A 20,533-nucleotide genomic window follows, 5' to 3' on the forward strand; every position below is an offset into this window, starting at 1 on the left:
TTTTCTCCCCGTTGCCATACCAACTGTCTGCATATGGCGTTTTGGAGTGTGTGACAGATTTCTTTTCATGCCGTGGAGTAGACGGCACACACACACACTAGATCCTTTGTCTTCGGAGGGCTTGTCAGCGACGCTTCCATTGTAGTTTCACACATTTAGACCAAAGCAAACACGGTGTCAGCTGCTTGTGTGTGTGTGTGTGTGTGTGTGTGTGCCTGTGTGTGTGTGTGTGTGTGTGTGTGTGTGTGTGTGTGTGTGTGTGTGTGTGTGTGTGTGTGTGTGTGTGTGTGTGTGTGTGTGTGTGTGTGTGTGTGTGGTGTGTGTGTGTGTGTGTGTGTGTGTGTGTGTGTGTGTGTGTGTGTGTGTGTGTTTACTTTGTGTATCTCTTTTCTCTTGGTGTCTAGTGTGGCTGAAAAGCGGCTGAACTTGAACTTTTCACTGACTTTCCCTAATGAGATTGGGGAGAAGAAAAAAACCTATAATTTGATATAGTGAGATTTTCAATCAATAGCTGGTTTCAATGTTGCCCTCGGGTGTTTCTGCTAAAGCATTGATGGTAAAGAATGGTAGGCTTTCAGTCACCTTACGTGGTCACATGTTTCATGCCGTCTGCACATGTCAGTTTTTATGGCATGTAAATGTCAACAGCCTGCAGAAATCACATTTCAGGGCTTCGAGACAACTTCTTCAGTTCCCATTTACAATATATTTTGCAGTTATATGTAACATAGATCTTTATATAGACTGTTCTTTGCAGGATCTCATAAAGTGTAGGCCTGTCCCATGATTTATCGCTATTTCCCAGAATATTTAGTGTGTTTTTCTAGTAAACCACACTTGGAGTAGATGAGTAGAAAGCAGAAAACCAAAAGAAAAGAGATAAAATCGGATGAATTGGATGAGTAATGGAAGACGAGGTACAGAAGGAAAAGGGAAATATAAACAGGCACTCTGTAACTTCATTGGATAAGCATTTTAATGCAGCGTAATGTCTCCGTCAGTAATTTTCCTGCATGCATGAATTAAAAAAGTGTAAAGATATTCCGAAAATAATTCAAACAAATATGGTTCAAGGTTTATTTTTGCTTTATTTGAACAGAGATGGATGTTGGAAATATCTGCATCAGCTATTCCTGTAAGTCAAAAAGAGAGTGGTGTTGCTATAACTAACTCAAATAACCAGTTTGAAGTGGTGCAGCTGAACTAATTTTCATATGTATGTAATGCACACGTTTTGCCCTGAAACCAAATTCTTTGTGCGAGTTGTTGTCGGTTGATTTGCTTAAGCAGAGCGGCCATCTTTCATTTCTGATCTAAAAATATCTATGAAGTGTAACTCTAGGCACACAAACACACACACATACAGAACACACACACCCCAACACACATACTTTCCCAAGCTCACATACCAGCTGAGTAACAGCAATGATTAACATCTCCAATAACACACACACAGTTCTTAATCAGGACAGCCCACACACACACTCTGCAGTCTTTAAGAACTGTTGTGGGCTTTCAAATTAGTTTTTTCCCCAAAGCTGTAAAGTTAATTTATATGTAGTGGAAATCTGAATCATATGAAACTTAACTATTTTTAAGGCAATAACAGATTTGCCACATGTTGGTTTATATTTGATGCCAAGATTTTTACTTATTCCAATAATTGATCGTTTGTGTAATGATATGTTTCCAGGGTTGCTTTCAGGCTAAGATCCAAAATTGGTCAGATGTTTTCTTCTTTGACATTTCATATACTAAATATAACACTTGCAATTAGAAGAAAAATAGAAGAAAGATTGTTAGTAAGAAGGAAACCGACTCATTTGTAAAATGGCAACTGATTAATAGACTGTAACTAAGAACATTTTATATCAATAGAATTGGACTCGAGTCAGACTTAATAAAAGAAATAGTGCTTGAAAGGCAAAAATATTATATATATATATATATAATATATTTGATATAACTCTGGAAACCTTGAGTAATTAAATTGTAGTTGTGTTATAATCCTTGTAAAAAAACAACAACTTTTAACTCATTTTTGGACATAAACAGACTCTCAATTTCCATAAAATAACTTGAGACTTGATTTTTGAGGCCAGGCAGCAAATTAGTGTAGTGACTTTTTAAACTCAAAATTAGAAAGAATATATACATGAAAATCAAATCATTTTTTTAAGGAATATGTTTATATTATGTACATACTGTATGCCCAGTGAAGCGTAGCCCAACAAAGCTTATATATGCAAGTATAGACACATCAACAACTGGCTTAATCCATCTTCATAAACCAATGTATACATACTAATAGACCTATATGCACTGTATATGTCTATGGGTGCAAAGTTCAGTGTATTCTGCATCGTTGTAATGCTACCTTCAGATTGGTTGGTTTAAAAATGTTGGTCGTAACAGCAGTCTGTTTTCAGTTGATTCTCTGAATTTTATTATTTGACCATTTACAAAAAACAGTCAAGCAGTTAGGTCAACCCCTGATGCAAAATCCATGCAGAGTTACTGTCTGAGTTCCTGCAATCACTGCTTCCTCCTGAGGTGACAGAAAAACACAAGTTGTTAGACGTGGTAGTTGGCACACAGAAGCAGCAGCAGGTAGAAAGATGCAGAGATCAGTCAGGATGAAGATATACATGGGAGCATAGAAGGCAAAGTATGTGTACTAGTTAGCCGATAGAGAGATAACCAAGCAGACAGACAGGTAGAGCAAGGAGGTGACGAACAAGATAAACAAAACAAAGCAACAAATAAAAACAGGAGAGCATGTATACTGTACTCTGCATAGGTAGAGAGTCACACATCCACTTACTATTTCTGTCCTGCAGTGAGCTCTAGGTGTCTGTCCCCCTCCACACACACACACACATTTACACACACTGGATAATCCTAGAGCAGGGTGGGTAGGCGGGAGAAAGCCGATCTGTTTGTGTGAGCGCTGGGCTGTGAGACAGAGAGACAGATAGTGTGTGTGTGTGTGAGTGTGTGCAGGACATAGAGCGACAGAAAGTTAAAGGTAGTCCGTGAAAAAAGTTAGTTCAGGGTGCAAATCCTGCAAACTGGACTCCTGGCTGAATGAATTGCTTCAAAGCGGGAGGTGAGTTTTCGGCTGACATGAGAATGGGCTGGAATGTAGCCAGTTGGGGTCTGTTATGGAGAAAGTGCAGGGAGGGGGGAGGGGTGCTGGAGCAGCAGGGGATGAAGGGACAGGAGGGTGAGGCGGGGGTCTCCGGAGCTTTGTGGTTTGTTGGAATGCCTTCCTTTTCTTTCTCTTTTCGTCCCTCCGCCTGTATGCACTTGTTCCCCTCTCCCACTTTTTAACTCCTCCTCTGCTGCCTTCTCTGTTTCTACTGTGCGGTTCATCAGTACTACAGTAACTCTGAGAGGAATACCATGCTGCTCTCTGTTTCCCTGCTCTAACGTATGTTTTAACAACTTTCTTTTATGGCTTGAGTGATTTGTTTGCTGTGATGACATGGACTTCTGTTGTGGGTATTTGTATTAAGAGGAACATTCATTACATAAATGTGTGGTCAGTCACTTTACTCAGACATAGAGATGTCAACCTGCTTTTATTGTTATTCCTAGAGCTGAATGGTTAATTGACTTGCAAAGTAATCGATGGAAAGCAAAATAATCACGAACTATTTTGATAATTGATTAATCACTCACGTATTTTTCTTGGATTGATGTCAGATGTACTGGTTTTTTCACTCAAATAGGGAGATTTCATGCTTTTCTCTTTTTTAAATGATAATAAAGTGACTATATTTTGGTTTTGGACTGACAACACAAGACTTTTAAAGACATCACCACAGACCTTTTGAAACTAGGATGGACCATTTTCTGGCATTTTATAAACCAAATGATTAATTGATATAATAACCGGCGGATTAATTGACATTGAACATTTTCATTAGTTGCAGCCCTAGTTAACTCACTAGAATAACCTGAGAGAAAAAGTTACTGACAGCAGCACGATTTATTGTTTGCAAGCTTTACTGTTAACATTTGTTTGTCATCTGGGGACTGAGACAAAAAGCCTTTAGTGACAGCACAGACTTTTGTTTTGTGTGTTTGTTGGACCGCAGCTGAACTGGAAAACGGCCTCCGGGGCAGAGGCTGCATTGATCTGTCTGTTTTAAAAGAGCTACTCTGTAATGGTCTGTGTGTGGATGGTAAAAACAAAAAACATAGAGAGTAGCCAATAAGTTCCATTTGCACTCACAGAATTTCCCACTCTAGCCAGTGCTAGGCTGCCACAGCTAAATGTTGATAGGTCTAATGAAACAGTTATTGATTTTAGTTTTGAAATGGCAAAGTGTTGGTCCCTCACAAGAAGATTATAGCTACTAAAAAGCCAGAAAATCAACTACGCTTACTTTCTGTAACCTTTCTTCGGCCCTGTGTGTTTTCAACCTGCAGGTGATGATGCAATGACGGGGGACACAGACAAATATCTAGCCCCCCAGGACCTGCGGGAGCTGGGGGACGACTCGCTCCCACAGGAGGGCTACATGGGCTTCAGCGTTGGAGCGCGTTCACAGAGGTAAGACCCACTATGACCTTTCCCACAGTTAATAAACTATATTGTGACTATGTCTATGTTTGCTAATGTACACGTATATCAGTTGCTATGACGTATAATAACAAATGACCCGTTTATTGATGTTTCTGATGTGTATAGGCCCGGTCACAGCATTTTCACAACAAAGCTTATTTAATATAGCTTGCAGGGTTGACATTCGTTGAACTCTGGCACTTTGAACATTTGACCTTTTAGAGTGCATTAGTGATGACCTATTTCTGGTAACCAACCGGGAAGTTAGCATCGCCCTGGTTCCCTTCACAAAAAAAAACAATCGGTTTCCCTTCATTCCCATTTGGTTTGGATTATTGAAGAGAATAAGCTCTGTGGCAAACAAAGGTTAATGATATGTACAAGTTGTGTCCAGCAAGATAATCACCAGACCTATAAACAACACTTTTCAGATTTGTTAAAGGATAAATGCTATCTGAAGAAGTAAATAGCTAAGGCTAGGCTCTAAACTAACTTCACCTAGTTACATGTCCTCAACGTCACCATCACTCAGCTAAAGGTGGATTTGTTTTTGGCGGGATGACATTTAATGTCCTAGACAACAACCGTATTCTCATTCAGCCACTAGTTTGCAAGCTTTAAAACTTCAACGCTCATGAGTAGGGTATTTACTGACTTGAAAAATGACGTATAGAGAACAACAAAATTTGTTTCAGTCATCAAAAACTTCAATACGAGGGAACCCAAAGTGCAAATATGTTGACTCATCTCCATGTTTTAGGACTTATTCCTGCAGTACCCTTTAGCAAAGTATTTTGACAATGGTAGGAATCAAAGATCCAGATAATCCAAAATGAAGGGGAACTATTGTTAGCTGCTACTCTAACAGGAAGTGTCTGGGTTAATAGAAATTGTCTTTTTATTTATTGTAGTGATATGCTAGACATTTTCACCATTTAGTTTATAGTTACTACAGTGTACCAAGGTATAGCAATGCATTTGATAGATACACTCAGCTTAGACGTGCTAAAGACTTTCTTTTCAAAGTGTATTGGACTTGTTTCTAAGTGGTATTGTAGGAGCTCCTTTTTTATTCTCGTATTGTACAGAAGAAGTAAGGCTTTACATTATTCTGACCCCCGGCACACAGACTTTCCTCTCACCAGTGGGAGGTCATAGTTCGCTTTCTGTGGCTGTTGAACTTTCTCGCTCACACAAAACTATTGACGTTTGTTCAACCCCGCTGAAGAGGGAGGGGTTATTGAATATCTGAACAGTGACACACACACGGACACTGAGCCACAGGAAATGAGAAACATGTTCGATTTCATGGCACTTAGCCCCAGGTTACAATAACACACACTATCTAAGTGGGTTGGGATGCGTGTGTGTGAGTGTGTGAATAAGTTTAACTATATTGCTGGTCCGCTGTAGAAATGAGTTCAAATGTCTTCGTGTTCAGTCGATTTAGGAAGTGAATTATCTATAAAATCCCTCTTAGCTGAAAGAAAAACATCATGTATGTTTTTAGTTGGCCACAGTTTTGTCAGTGAAAGCCATGAAACATTTTTTATGCATTATCCTTTTGGACATCACCTAAAGCAAAACAGGCACACCCAATAAAGTGTGGAAGTAACTGCATGTTCCAGATGTCTTTTGTCCCACCATTTTAAAGTTTTATTTTGAGTCTTATGTCCAATAGACTTCAACACTTGGTGAACAATGTGAATTAAAATACTTACTTGATTAGCTTTAAGTCATAGTTTGTCTTTAAATAAATAGGTTTTTTACTTAACTTAAGTAACATAAGTCAGTTAAGTACGTTGTGTATGTGACCTAGGTTAGTTAAAGTTTGTTAACTAATACCGGCAAGTTCAGGATTTCACAATAACAGAAATTAGTAGTCAAAACCAATGCCAGTAATTCCAGGTCTTTCCATACCCAATTTGATAGCTTATTAAAAAGCTAAAACAAAACAGTACATCCCATGTACTTCAACCTACACTCCTTCATAACCGTTTGCAGGTTCATGTTCTAAAGGTCAAACATTCCCTCTCTAATACCAATTTATATTGCAAACATCAACTATATATATTTAACTTTCTTGCCAAAAATATCCCATGACATCATGATTACAGGCCACTGACCAGGCTGTATTAAATGTAGTTTACAAGTTTGGATTTGAAGCAGGATGACATGTCGGGGGTTAAGATGAAGAAGCACTGATGTTTTCCAGAATATTGGGAGTTCATAACGTCATTTGTCATAAATGGTATGTGTGCTCAAAGTTGTAGTCCGACAGTGATAGGTGTGGATACCAGGCAGGTTAATGGGCACTCAGTCAGTCAGACAGTCAGTCAGTCAGGTAGTGAGACAGTCGGGTAGTGAGACAGTCAGTCAGTGAGACAGTCAGTCAGGCAGTCAGGTAGTGAGACAGTCAGTCAGTGAGACAGTCAGTCAGTCAGTCAGTCAGTCAGTCAGTCAGGTAGTGAGACAGTCAGACAGTCAGTCAGTCAGTCAGTCAGTGAGACAGTCAGTCAGTGAGACAGTCAGTCAGTCAGTCAGTCAGGTAGTGAGACAGTCAGTCAGGTAGTGAGACAGTCAGTCAGGTAGTGAGACAGTCAGTCAGTCAGTCAGTCAGTCAGGTAGTGAGACAGTCAGTCAGTCAGTCAGTCAGTCAGGTAGTGAGACAGTCAGTCAGGTAGTGAGACAGTCAGTCAGGTAGTGAGACAGTCAGTCAGTCAGTCAGTCAGTCAGGTAGTGAGACAGTCAGTCAGTCAGTCAGTCAGGTAGTGAGACAGTCAGTCAGGTAGTGAGACAGTCAGTCAGGTAGTGAGACAGTCAGTCAGTCAGTCAGTCAGTCAGGTAGTGAGACAGTCAGTCAGGTAGTGAGACAGTCAGACAGACAGACAGTCAGTCAGTCAGTCAGTCAGTCAGACAGACAGACAGTCAGTCAGTCAGTCAGACAGACAGACAGTCAGTCAGTCAGTCAGTCAGTCAGTCAGACAGACAGTCAGTCAGTCAGACAGACAGTCAGACAGACAGACAGTCAGTCAGTCAGTCAGACAGACAGTCAGTCAGTCAGTCAGTCAGTCAGACAGACAGACAGTCAGTCAGTCAGACAGACAGACAGTCAGTCAGTCAGTCAGTCAGTCAGTCAGACAGACAGTCAGACAGACAGACAGTCAGTCAGTCAGTCAGACAGACAGTCAGTCAGTCAGACAGTCAGTCAGTCAGACAGTCAGTCAGTCAGTCAGTCAGTCAGGTAGTGAGACAGTCAGTCAGTCAGTCAGTGAGACAGTCAGTCAGTCAGTCAGGTAGTGAGACAGTCAGTCAGTCAGTCAGTCAGTCAGTCAGTGAGACAGTCAGTCAGTCAGTCAGCATTTGGCATGATTCTACCAACCTGGCCTTCTCCTCTCTGCATCTCTACACTTCTCTGTTTGTTCATGATCTTTTATTCTCTCCTCATGTCCGTTCTTAATGTTAGCCCCAAAGTCAGGTAAGGCTGAAGGCATGAAGAGCCCCCCCCTCCCAATACCTAACCCCTTCCCACATTTCACCCCTTCCCCTCCCCAGACTCCAGTGGTCAACTGAAATACATCTTTACTGTGAATGTTTGACTACTAACTCGATGATTTTCGCCAGATTGTTTTTGTTTGAACACTTTTGTATGTTGACATCAGGCCCTGTGTTGCGTACTGTGGTCCACTTGTGTGATATTTTATGTATGCCTTCATTTGAAAACAGTTGTGCTGTGTTCCCTGCCTGTGAGGGAGCAGCTCCATGAGTGTGCTTTTGTGTTGGACTGTGGTGACTGTTTCATAACCGCCTGGGTCTTTGTGCGTTAGCCACAAAGGTGGAGCTTTGCATTATTTTGGTTTATGTGCGGAGTTTTCCCTCATCACGCTTCCAGGGGCCTGAACTGATATATCTGTCGGCAATAGCTATTGCCTACATCAGTTTAGTGTCATGTAAGGAACAGTAAAGAATAATCTTACTGTCTGTGGTCGAGCACATTTCTTCTTGAGCAATATATGTTTTGTTTGTTTCTTTTATATGGAAATGTACATTTAAACTGTTTTAATCTATTCATTATGAATTTAATTTACACATTATTTTGTTTAATAATAATGATATATCTAGCTTGAAAAGAAACTACAAAAAGTCATTGAAAATATAGGATGATTCTTTTTTTTTTGCCAACAATATCAGTTTTTACAAAGTATCAATTATCTTGGTGCCACTATTTCAATATTTTATTAACAATACAAACCTGAATTTTGTATCTAGTAGATAGATTACATCTATTAATTATATATAATATAATAATTGTATTATATACAAATATCATAGTATTGCATGTTTTCCTTACACAAAGTGTTATTGGGCCATGGGTGGAGCTTTCATCTATTATTAAATTGGGCACGTTAAGTCTTTCAAAATATAAAAAAAAATGTATAGAGAAATGAATATCTTAGATATCATCAAATTAAATGTGAAAATAATTTGTGATCGCATGGTAATGGGATCGTTATCTGAACAATACAACCTTTTGTTTTCCAAAGGTATAACCTTTTATTATGAGGAAGTTGCTTATTATTTTGAGATAGCAAAAGACTCTTGCAATCTTGAGATAATTTAAATATTATTTATATTGCCAGACGGCCTTTCTGTGCTTCCACAGATTTGTCCTGTCAGAATGAGTTGCTGCGCTACAGAGCAGCTCCTCTGAGCACCGGCTAATTGGTTCACACCGGTTTACTTACAGTATGTGGAGCAAATAGAGCTGCTGTAACCGTGGTAGAGACATTAAGCAAACATTCATTTTTTTGTCATTGCCTGGGAATGCTCTTAATTCATCTCACTAATGTCTCATAAACAACACAGCTCATCGTCCATGACAACTGTATTTGGACAGAAGTGTAAAGTGTAAGACAAAATTAGCAGCTAATCATCTGCCTATTTTTCATCTTGTCAGCCAGCCTACTGTCCTCATGCTGTGTCCATTGTCCATCATATAGTAGTTTGCTTAGCTTTCATTAGCTACTCTGCTACCCTCAGGCTTTTAGGGCATTCAAATGGTGTGCTGGCATGATGTGAGTAGCCTCTGAGACTGAAGAGGCTCAAAAAAAGTTGGTGTAAACCCTAGGAATTGTTGTAACAATGTTATTTGGAAAATCGACATTGTCAACTGCATTTGCATCTGGATTTCTACAGTTTTTGTAATTGGTGTTGTGGCCTCATACAGTATCCTTTGTACACCACTCCCTTCTTTCTAGCAATGGAAACACTTTTAAGTTCTCTCCTAAAGATCGTTCTTCCTTCCCATGTGGTTGTTGTTGTCACTGGTGGCATACAGTCAGGTTCCTGGAAGCTGCATGCATTTAATGTGTTTATGTTTGTTTTTTCTGTTCACTTTCTCCCCCCCCCCCTTACTCCCAACCCCTCCTCGTCCTCTTCACCTCCCCTCTCCATCATTGTGAATGTTGTCTTGGTAACCGGCAACCCCACCAAGCCTGCGTTCCTTCAGTTCTGATAGGTCCAACACGTTGAATCGGAGCTCCTTCACGCGGGACAGCATGATGATAGAGGAGATGCTGGCACCTGGCAAGGACATGGTACGTACTAGGTGTCTCTTTTTTTTCCCTCTCCATGTTAGCATCAATTTCAATTTATTTCCTGCTCAGTAATCCACAGGTCATTAACCTCAACAAGAGACAGAGAGTTCTGTCTCTAAATGTGCCATGCTGACTAAGTGCTTTGTGAAAGGCCAGGTTAAACCAATCCTCTTACACCTGAGGTTGTGTTGACATGAAAACGGCCAATCCTGTTACATAGGACTGAAAGAGGAAATGGGATCAGTGGTGAGTGGTGCTATCTCCGAGGGATTGCATGGACCACTTACTTTCAGGGTGCAACAAATTGGCTTTTTCAAAGTAAAGTTGGAATTCATGTGAAATTTCTTTTTTAGAGGGTATATCGCATGAGCCAAGAACAACCCAACCAGGCCTGGCATCAGTAAACTTCTACCTCCTTATGAGTTTGTTTTGAAGACTTATCAAATATCTTCGTTAGTGTCATAATATAAATGATATTGTTCTCCATCTATAAGCATTATTAGTTCTAGAATCAAAAAAGATGGGTTGGACAAAGCCTCTTGTTTTGGTAGTGGTAGTTCCATGAGGCCTTGAAAACCTTGAACTTTTGTGAATTTGAGGACATTTTTTTGTTAGTAATAGTTAGTAAATAGACATACTGCTGTCTGCATGCGTTTCCCACAGTTAGATATTGTTAATGCCCCACCTGCCTCAAGAGAGTCCAATGGTTATTAACATTGATCCGTCTCTCAGACTATGTCGTGTTGGGTTATTATATATGAGGGAATCGAGTGGGATCCCTAGTAAATTACAAAAAACTAGAAATGTTCCCAGGGTTAGAAATTGCTGCTTATTGTTAGAAAATGTCATTGCCAAAATGATACATGATACAGAAACAATCGTCTTTTAATTGCTTTTTGGTGACAGATGTTTTTATTTATTTAATCAAATATGTCAAACTCCACAATGCTTTACAATAGTTGCCATATTTTAAGTATTGCACTTTCAAACAGTTGGAAGACAGGTCCAGAAACTCCTAATCTATTTACAAAAATATTGTATCCTACATTCCCTATGAAAAGAATTAGGCGGAGAACTTTAAAGCTTTTCTCAGAAGAAGTCTCGCCATGTTCTAGTATGCATGCGATTTATTTTCCTGCAAATGTGTGACAGACAGTGTTGCTACACTGAGTAATTGAATTCAGAGAAACATGGTTTAATGATGTGTGAATGTAACAGCTGCTAAATAACAGCTCGTCTCCTCTCACGCTGCTCCAGATGCTCTGTAAGGAGAGGTCTTTCATTGTAGAGAAACGCAACAAGGTAGACGTTTAAGTGCATGTGAGAATATGTCATTCACACTTTTTCATTTGATCATGTTTTATATGTGGTGTATTTATTTTTGTCATCAAAGCATGTAAATCATTGTTACTAAGTGAACCGCTTTTCTTTATCCATGTGTTGATGATGAATAATTAGAGACACTACTTACTGGATTCCTTCCTTATTAATGATGGGATTGAATAAGAGTCATATTTTGTACATCTTATGTGGTAGGAATTCCAATGTTTTGTCATCAACTCATTAACATTAGTTATATAGGTGTTTATAATTATTACCAACGTTAACACTCATAACAGTTATAAGTGTCCATTGAAGTTTTATGACATATGGCTATTTTTGGGGAATAAAACACTACATTTTTAAGTCAGCAAACTGTGTCTTTATTAATGCATTTTAGCATTAATTAGCCGTAAAATTATTTTTAAAGACCTGTTTTCTTTACCAATTGCATCCATTTACTTTAAACATATGGTGCTGGTTTTCTGTTCTTACCATCTGTAAAGGAGTAGATTTTTTTTAATTTAAAAGACTATTGTTCTGGTAATGTTTTCCTTTTTTCCCACTAATATACTAAATGTATAGATGGTATTTTTGACTACTTGGGTACTCATACAGTATCTTCAGATGTTCTATTTCATAACGACAGCTGCTGCCGTCTCCTGACTATAGAAATAATGTTATGACTCAGCCATAAATCCTGCAAGCGGTACTAGTGTTGATGCCACCTTCCCCAGAGGAGGTGAAACTAGAAATAAGCTTGAGAGGAAATGCCTTGTCATCATGTTATATCAGAGCTCACAGCTAGCTCTCGAGAATAAAACTAAAGGTTAAGGAAACGAGAACAGACTTTATCAACACATTTTCATATTTGGTTTGTATACTTCATGGCAATTCAAATGCATGAATTCATCATCATCGTACATTGTGAGGTAACTCTCAAACATGTTTTATTATTTATTTCTTCTTCTGCACATGCAATGTCGGTCACATGCACACACATACACACACACTAATGCATTGCAATGACCTTGTCTCCTCCACAGCATCTGGCGGTGGCTAAGGACTGCGATAACGACTCTCTGAGGAGATACAGTTGGAACCCAGACGCCCATGATAATGTCAACATAGTGTCCTCGCCAATACACTCGGGGTAAGCACGTTTTAAAGTGGATAAAGAAGGATACAAGACATGTGCTTGTCTGTGTTTCCTCCCACCTGTATATTCTCTGTCTGTCTCCTTTTTTCATTTACTTTTCCCTTGAGAAAATGGTTCCTACCTGCAGCAGTTTCTCTTCTCCCCCTCTGTCTGTTAGCAAAAGTGACACTTCTCTTATTTCCGTAGTCACTGTATTCAATCAGTCTGCAAATACATTTAACCTTAGAAACTGATGGCTTCAGTTTTTCTCTGTGTTTAACCAAACCCTAAAATCTGAACTGTGCTCATCTGATGCTAAAGGTCAGGTAAATCCTTGGCCTCGCCGCAACAGATCCCACTGTGACTCAGAGAAATGCGGAAATGAAGGTTCTGAAATTTAAAGCAAAAGTTTGACATTGTCGGAAGTATGCCCATAGCTTTCTGGACTAGAGTTCAATGAGAACATTTACTTCAGGTCTGTCCAGTAAATTGAAAAGGAATAATGGCAACTGAAAGTAGCGAATTAGCTTAGCTTAGCACAAAATACTTGAAACCTGGAAAACATTGATCCTTTCTAAGATCCACCCAGCACCTCTAAAGCACACTTGGGTTGTGTTTGAAATCCCATCAATACAAACTTAATTAGTATCTACTAAATACTGTGAAAATTTCATTTCACACTTACCTTAACTCAAGCAATTTGTCTTATTTATTGACAGTAACGTTTAGCAATACTTCTCCGAGCTGCCGTAGAATTGATATATTTCAGTATTATATCAATGCAAATGTAAATTGTTAAAGGTTTTAGTTTTAAACATGTTTTTGACAGCATATTATTTTGTATATGTGAGCATTTATCCTCGTGACCGCACCTTATTTCACTGGTCATCTTTTGTTATTATTTTATTGGTTAATGATTTAAACCAGCTTTCCTGCAGTCCGCCATTGGACAGTCTAAGTTAAATATGTCCCGTAAATTCATGTGTCATACTCAGAAATTCCTGCTAATCTTCTTTACATCCAGGCATTTCTGGCGTACACAAATCAACATACAGTACTTTGAAATTGGAACACATTGCATACATAATTTTACACCACACTAATTATCAATAGTAGTATAGTTTGTGATTTTGAACACAGCTGTTATATCAAAATGTAGAGGAGAAATTACAATTCAGACTTGGTGCTAAGCTAAGCTAACTGGCTGATAACTGTGAACCAATATATAAAAGACAGGCTCAACTTCTCATCGAACCCTCGGCCAGAAAGCGAATAAGCATATCTCCCAAAATGTCGAGCTATTCTTTAAAGGACTCCTTGGTGGTGGTCTTCTCAGTGGTGTTTCCTCTGACAAAGCTCTGTTGTTGACCTGTCACTCCTGCGTTGCTTTGTCGTCCATCCTGCAGTTTTTCCTCTCCGCTCCCGCAGTACGACAGCAGGTGATTGACTGTGATTGGTTGCCCTCTTTTGTCACCTCCACCTTGTTTGTTGTTACTTCCTGGTGACATCACGCCCCCCCCCTCTCCGTTCACTCATAACATCTGCGTTTGCTCTCCTCACACATGAACTGTGTTGTAACAGATCTAATTTTTGGACCTTGTGTGTATTCCTTTTGTTTGGAGGAAATCTTTGTGAGTCTCTTCAATGTATAATATGTGACATTTTCATGTTCAAATGTCTGGTTAAATTATTTGTTATCACATTTTAAGGTACATTTTTACAATACTTTTAAAACTTTTTTTCCTCTTTATAATATTTTTTATATATTTGAACTGGACGACAGATTTTAGTCATCGAACATCTGGATAATAAGTTATCGGAGAAACAAGTTGAGCAAAAGTAAGCGGTAGCCAAACAGCATTGGTCAAACACTGATTATTAACGTGAAATTGCTTTAATGCTTTTACTCACCATGTCCATTTGTTTTGGAAAGGAGGAGACCCTCGGCTTTTTGATATAGACCTCCTGAGCGTCTGGATCTTAATGAGAGAAACATGGAAAGCAAATATTAGTAATACAGTCCAATTCAAGATTAATACACTGCAACTACAGATACCATGTGTGATACCTCATGTATTTTGAAGAATCTATGCATTCACTTGAGACGTCAGAATCATACTTTTCAAAGGATGCAAAATTACATTTATATTCACATCATTTATTCAAAACCTACATATAACTAACATGAAATATTGTTCACCAAATTGCATGGTGTGGATCTGTGTGCAGTGTGTGTGTTATGGTATTTCCTTCTACAATGAGTTACACACAGGGCTACTGTACCTTGTATGAATAAGACACACAGGTTACACCGGAGGCTCCTGTGTTGGCATTATGGGTAATTCATCCACTTGTAATAATATTCACTGAAGAATAAGCACTTTTATGTAGCGATATTGTTACATCTACTTGGCAAAGTTTTTCAAGGGCAGCCATAGCCAACACAGAAAACTCTTCTGAAACACTTCTGTTCTGTCTTTATCTCTTTTGCTCACACTTACACTTTGTGTCTCACTACCTTGATTTCACCTCAACTAAAGCTCTTCCCTCTCCATCAATGCCGACGTTTAATTGATGTGTATTACTTTCTATTCCATTCCTTTTCTATATCCTTCCTTCTATCTGGTATCCATCTTTCTTTCACTTTGCACTCTCTGCTCCACCGTCTCCTCTCACTCTTCTTCCTCTGCTCCTTTTTCTTCCTTTCCTCTCCCTCTGTCAGGTTCCTGGTCAGCTTCATGGTGGACGCCAGAGGTGGCTCCATGAGAGGGAGTCGTCACAACGGCATGCGCATCATCATCCCGCCCAGGAAGTGCACAGCGCCCACCAGGATCACCTGTCGCCTGGTCAAGAGACACAAACTGGCCACGCCCCCTCCGATGGTGGAAGGAGAAGGCCTGGCCAGCCGATTGGTTGAAGTCGGTCCTGCAGGAGCTCAGTTCCTCGGGTGAGACTCACATTTCTTTTTTTAACTCACCAATAGTGTTGCTGTTTGCTTAATTGCTTTTTTTACGGCACTTTTGTTAGGTGACTTGACATCTTATTCCTTCCGCTTCTTGCCATAGCCATCTCACGCCATCTGCGTTATATTTCTAAAGTGTGAATGAGTCTATGTGCATGTTTAGGTGGAATACGTGCTGTTTAATTAGCAGTTAAAGTGTAATTGTTGCAGTGTGATAACCCTCAAGCATTAAGTCCGGACTTTGGCAAAGTAAAGGCAACATTGCTAACGGATGTAAACTGGAAAATTAAGGACCATGGGAAGAAAATGAATAGTGCACATGTTTTAGTTTTATATACATTACCACCCTATGTCAGGAAGTTTGTCAAAGCCAACAGAGATGATAGATGTGTCTCAACTGAATGAACATGCTTTCACTCCTGGTTCATTTACATAATTACAGTGTTAATACAATGCAACACACTGTGTATGTCTGCATGTCCAAAGATAGTTCTGAATTAGATTGCAGCTTTGAGACACAAATATCTGTTACTATTTCAGCTCGTTTTAAAGCTGGATCTAATTTTATGAAAAATAAATAAAGACAAAAGTAAAAAGATTATGCTTTTAAATAGACAAATGCAACAGAGGTTTTCTACACTGCAATATTACTTTTTTTTCTACTTTAAGTTGAAATCCCTAAACGTACAGTCCTAGTGAATCAGGCATCACCCTATTTGTGGTTTTAGATGCTTTGCGGCAGCAAAATAAACTGTTGTCATTTCAACAAAGAAGTATGTGAAAATGAAAGTTTGCTGCCTCGCGTCCATAGCTCTTCCTCTTACCGCTCACTGTGGCTGCTCTTGATTCTTCCATTACTTTCTGCAATATTTGTAATATAATTTCTAACAGCTGTCAAAAATGCCGCACATTACGTCTTGCTGTCTTGTTTTTTAAGCTCATTTTTAATGAACAACAGCGGCCAACGTCAAGCTCATTGAAAAACACATTGCATGTCCTGTGACAACTTCATGATAAAAGTCGCTTGTGTTTCAACAATTAAATGCTTTCAATATGAATCTGCTCGTTCACCATTTGGTAACCTTGTTTGGTAATAGAAAATGGCTTAACAGAATTTAAATAGTTTTTCCACCGGAGCGTATTATCTTCAGAAGTAATTACATGTGTTAATATTAGATGTTGATACACCATGTGTGTATACCAACCAGAAACTGTTATTGTGAGTGTGCATTTGCTGTTGCTGTTGTCCCTGATGAGTGCTGGACAATAGAAACAGGAATTAATTTAACGATACAACTCTGCAGTGTGTGCTGTTACTGACTTTACAAGTGTGTGTATATGTTGGGGTGCGCGTGTTTTTCATTATCTTGTGGACGCAGTAAACTACATCTTCCCAGAAAGCTGCCAGCCCTTAGTGAAGGCGAGAGCCTGGTTAGTCCAGTGCTTCAGCTGGGACCCAGAGGAACTAGATTTGTTGGGTAGGAACCAAACATAGCACCCCCCCCCCCCCACCACCACCTTCTCCTCTCCTTTACGTACCTCCCACCTCCCCCGAGGAAACAACATGACCCAGGCTGACTCATGCTGAAGGATATGATTATTTTCCATCTCTATTGATTTGTCAGGATACAACATTACTGCTACATGGTTTCATGTATTTTTGGGAAGAAATCAATGACGTAATTAACCTTTTGAAGTGAGGACAATTAGTTAGTAGTATTACATATAAAGTCATTTGTATGATTTGTATTAGCCTTAATAACATCTTAGGGTGAGACATAAAATATAGATTTTACATTTGATATTTTATAATTCTTCCTAAAACTACCCTTTAAATCCATGACGGTTATTTTCAAGCCACTTTCATTCAGAGACCATTGTATATATTTTATTTCAGAACCTTTCAGTGGGCTTATGACGTCCCTGAAAGAAGAAGTTTTGATTGGCTGTTTGGACTTGACTGCACTTGTTGGGCATGAGCCTTTTCCTCCTCAAGCCGAGCATCATCCTGCTTCTCATGACCGCTGTTACTTTACTTCACCTTTTAGGTTCAGTTGTATGTCATCCCACACAATGTTTGTGTTATTTATTTACAGAGACTTATATAATATAGTAATAACACAAAATGATACATTTAAATGAATAACTACTTGGCATTGAACCTGCAAGTGAACTCTAGTTTTAGAGCAATTAATAACAGCACAGAACTAGAAAGTCAAAAAGTGCTAGCAGTCTGTTAAAACTTGACTGAAATTTCCCACGATTTCCGAACAAGTGATTGATTAACTTTGATACTGCAAGCATATTTTATGCTAATACTTTTGTACCTTTACTTGACACATGACTTGTACTTGTAACTGAGTATTACTACACTGTTGTGATACATATGAGTTACATATTTGAGTACCTTTTCCCTAGACTACAGATTTACAAGTGAGGTACCTTTTCACCGTCTGTGTACAACCTAGATGTAGGACTTTATCACTCATAGAAAGACGCTGATTGAGAAAAAAGTACTTAATTTTGTGACTTTGCCAAGGGAATGATCAATAACTATAGTTCCTCTGTGTGTCCTTTTGTACTCTCTACTCTGGGGTAAAAATGGTCCTCAAACTAGAGTACGTTCATCCTTCTCTCTTGTGTTGTCATCGTGCCTTGTTTGAATAAGGGCTGTGCAGCTTTCTCACCTCACTCCTCCGTCTATTTCATATCAATTCATGCCTTACACTGTATGACACACACTGCAAGTGTCCCTTCAACTGCAGCACGGCCACCGCTATCATTTTAAAGATCCTCTGTCATCAGCAGAACCAAAGTTCATTCATACCTGTAAAGTGTGTTTCTGACATCAACGTTCTTTAATGTTCCTTGTTCATATTTCCCTTGTAGAATTAACAATCTGAATGGATTTCATCTTTCATTAGTGACTATCACCCCCCTATGTATGATGTATCCTCCATTATTTGTATTTCAGATTTGATTTTGCAACTTAACCTCGACTTTCTTGGTTTACCCATCACCTGCCATTGCATTTGAATACGATTAATTACATCTTGCTTTCATGACATGCTCCTCACCAGGCCTGTGATTGTGGAGATCCCTCATTTTGGCTCGATGCGAGGCCAGGAGAGAGAGCTGATCCTGCTGCGCAGCGAGAACGGGGAGAGCTGGAAGGAGCACGTGTACGACTACAAGACTGACGACCTCAGGCAGCTCCTCAGTGGGATGGATGAAGGTGAAGCACAAGTTCAGATTTCTTCTTTTTTTTGTCAAAACTTTGTCTTATAATGCCAATCAGCCAAGTATTTTTTATTTCAAGGTGATTTGGTAATAACATTTCCTAAACCATTCTTTCAAAAGTCTTTATAAATGATATGTAATGTCTTAAAAAATGATAAAACATGAGAAGTAGTTTTTGTTTTGTTTTTATTCTTTCAAATTAAATGATATAGTGATTTTTAAGTCCCTCTATGTAGAATGATATGGCATCACAGAACGATGTCAATTATTCTGAGAGCATTAGTTTTTGTTTTTGAAATATTAGCCAGAGTCTCTGTACCTACCTACTATGTACTGTTTTTAAAAGGATGCAAGTTATGTAATCACAAGCACTGAGACAAATGTAACATTTGTGATATTGGGCTATATAAATAAACATTGATTGATTGACAAGACAATGTAATTAAAGTAAGTTACTTGGAGAGAGTAGACCAAGAATGCATGCCATCCACCAAGATGCATGACATTTTGGCAAGTAGTTTCCCTCTAATCCTGCTGACTGACAATCAAATGTAAAGCAAGACCAACCTTATTTAAGGAGGTTATAAAGATTCAGACTCATGTCTGATTCTAGAAGTACTAAACTGAGCTGTTTTGTAGGTTGGGAAAATAAATGATTTATATTTCACATGTTATATATTGTAAACTGTGTATTTTGCTTCCCTGTAGAGCTGGACAGTCCTGAGGAGCTGGAGAGGAAGAGAATCTGCCGCATCATCACCAAGGACTTCCCACAGTACTTTGCTGTTGTGTCTCGAATCCGGCAGGAGACCAATCAGATGGGACCAGAGGGCGGAACTCTGTGCAGCCGCAGCGTCCCATTGGTTCAAGCTTCCTTCCCTGAGGGGGCGCTAACCAAGAAGATAAAAGTTGGACTGCAGGTGAGTTCAAAGTCAAAGTCAACTTTAATGTCAATTTTTCTGTGGGTTTGTACAGACAGAGAGATCGAAATAACGTTTCCAACAATCCCGAATACAAAATACAATAATACAAATATGTATACATATGTATAAATATGTATATCCTCTATATATACAATCAACAGACACATTTACACATACTGTATGCACACATTAAGATAAAACACAACAATAAATATATACAAAATAACAGTCTTTGGATTAGTTTTAATTTTTTCTCTAAGTCCAGTGTCAATTGTCCTTGTTAGTTTGAATCACTCTTTTTAGTTTTATATATAGTTTAAGTTAGCTTAAATTCTGGGCATTTTAGTCTTAAATAAGTAAAAAATACCTATATCAGTTTGTCTTTCACTCAGAAGCTTTAACCAAACATACACAAACATTAAACACACATTACTTAATCCCCTCTCTCCCAGGCCCAGCCGGCACCCGACGACACTGTGAAGAAAATCCTCGGTAACCGGGCAACCTTCAGCCCCATCGTTACCGTGGAGCCCAGAAGAAGGAAGTTCCACAAACCCATCACCATGACAATCCCAGTCCCGCCTCTTTCAGGGGAGGGGTTTACCAACGGCTACAAAGGAGACTGTACGCCATGTCTCCGCCTTCTCTGCAGCATCACAGGTGTGTGTGTGTGACAGTACTTGTATGGCTATCTTTGTGAGGACCATTGATTTGTGAAGAGTGATTTTTTTTTTTTTGGGGATATTGTGGCCTGTCTTTACTAATTTAATTTGTTAAATA

The 20,533-nt window shown here is 39.1% G+C and overlaps 1 protein-coding gene across 22 annotated transcripts in view; it reads left to right on the plus strand.

The window, feature by feature from the left end:
• Window positions 1–20,533, plus strand: part of LOC117473305 (ankyrin-3-like) — a 152,207-nt gene that overhangs the window by 106,897 nt on the left and 24,777 nt on the right. For 11 of the 22 annotated variants that reach the window (XM_034118834.1, XM_034118830.1, XM_034118846.1 and 8 more), the window contains 8 exons: window positions 4,438–4,561; window positions 10,068–10,170; window positions 12,537–12,643; window positions 14,035–14,067; window positions 15,351–15,575; window positions 18,671–18,825; window positions 19,539–19,750; window positions 20,206–20,413. In XM_034118834.1, the coding sequence (XP_033974725.1) occupies window positions 4,438–4,561; window positions 10,068–10,170; window positions 12,537–12,643; window positions 14,035–14,067; window positions 15,351–15,575; window positions 18,671–18,825; window positions 19,539–19,750; window positions 20,206–20,413 (1,167 nt within the window). Of the gene's footprint in view, window positions 1–4,437; window positions 4,562–8,039; window positions 8,052–10,067; window positions 10,171–12,536; window positions 12,644–14,034; window positions 14,068–15,350; window positions 15,576–18,670; window positions 18,826–19,538; window positions 19,751–20,205; window positions 20,414–20,533 lie in introns of all 22 variants that reach the window. The other 11 variants (XM_034118829.1, XM_034118832.1, XM_034118839.1 and 8 more) reach the window with 4 other exon arrangements.

This window comes from Trematomus bernacchii, unplaced genomic scaffold (genome assembly GCF_902827165.1).
Source record: "Trematomus bernacchii unplaced genomic scaffold, fTreBer1.1, whole genome shotgun sequence".
In the NCBI taxonomy this organism is placed as follows: Eukaryota; Metazoa; Chordata; class Actinopteri; order Perciformes; family Nototheniidae; genus Trematomus; species Trematomus bernacchii.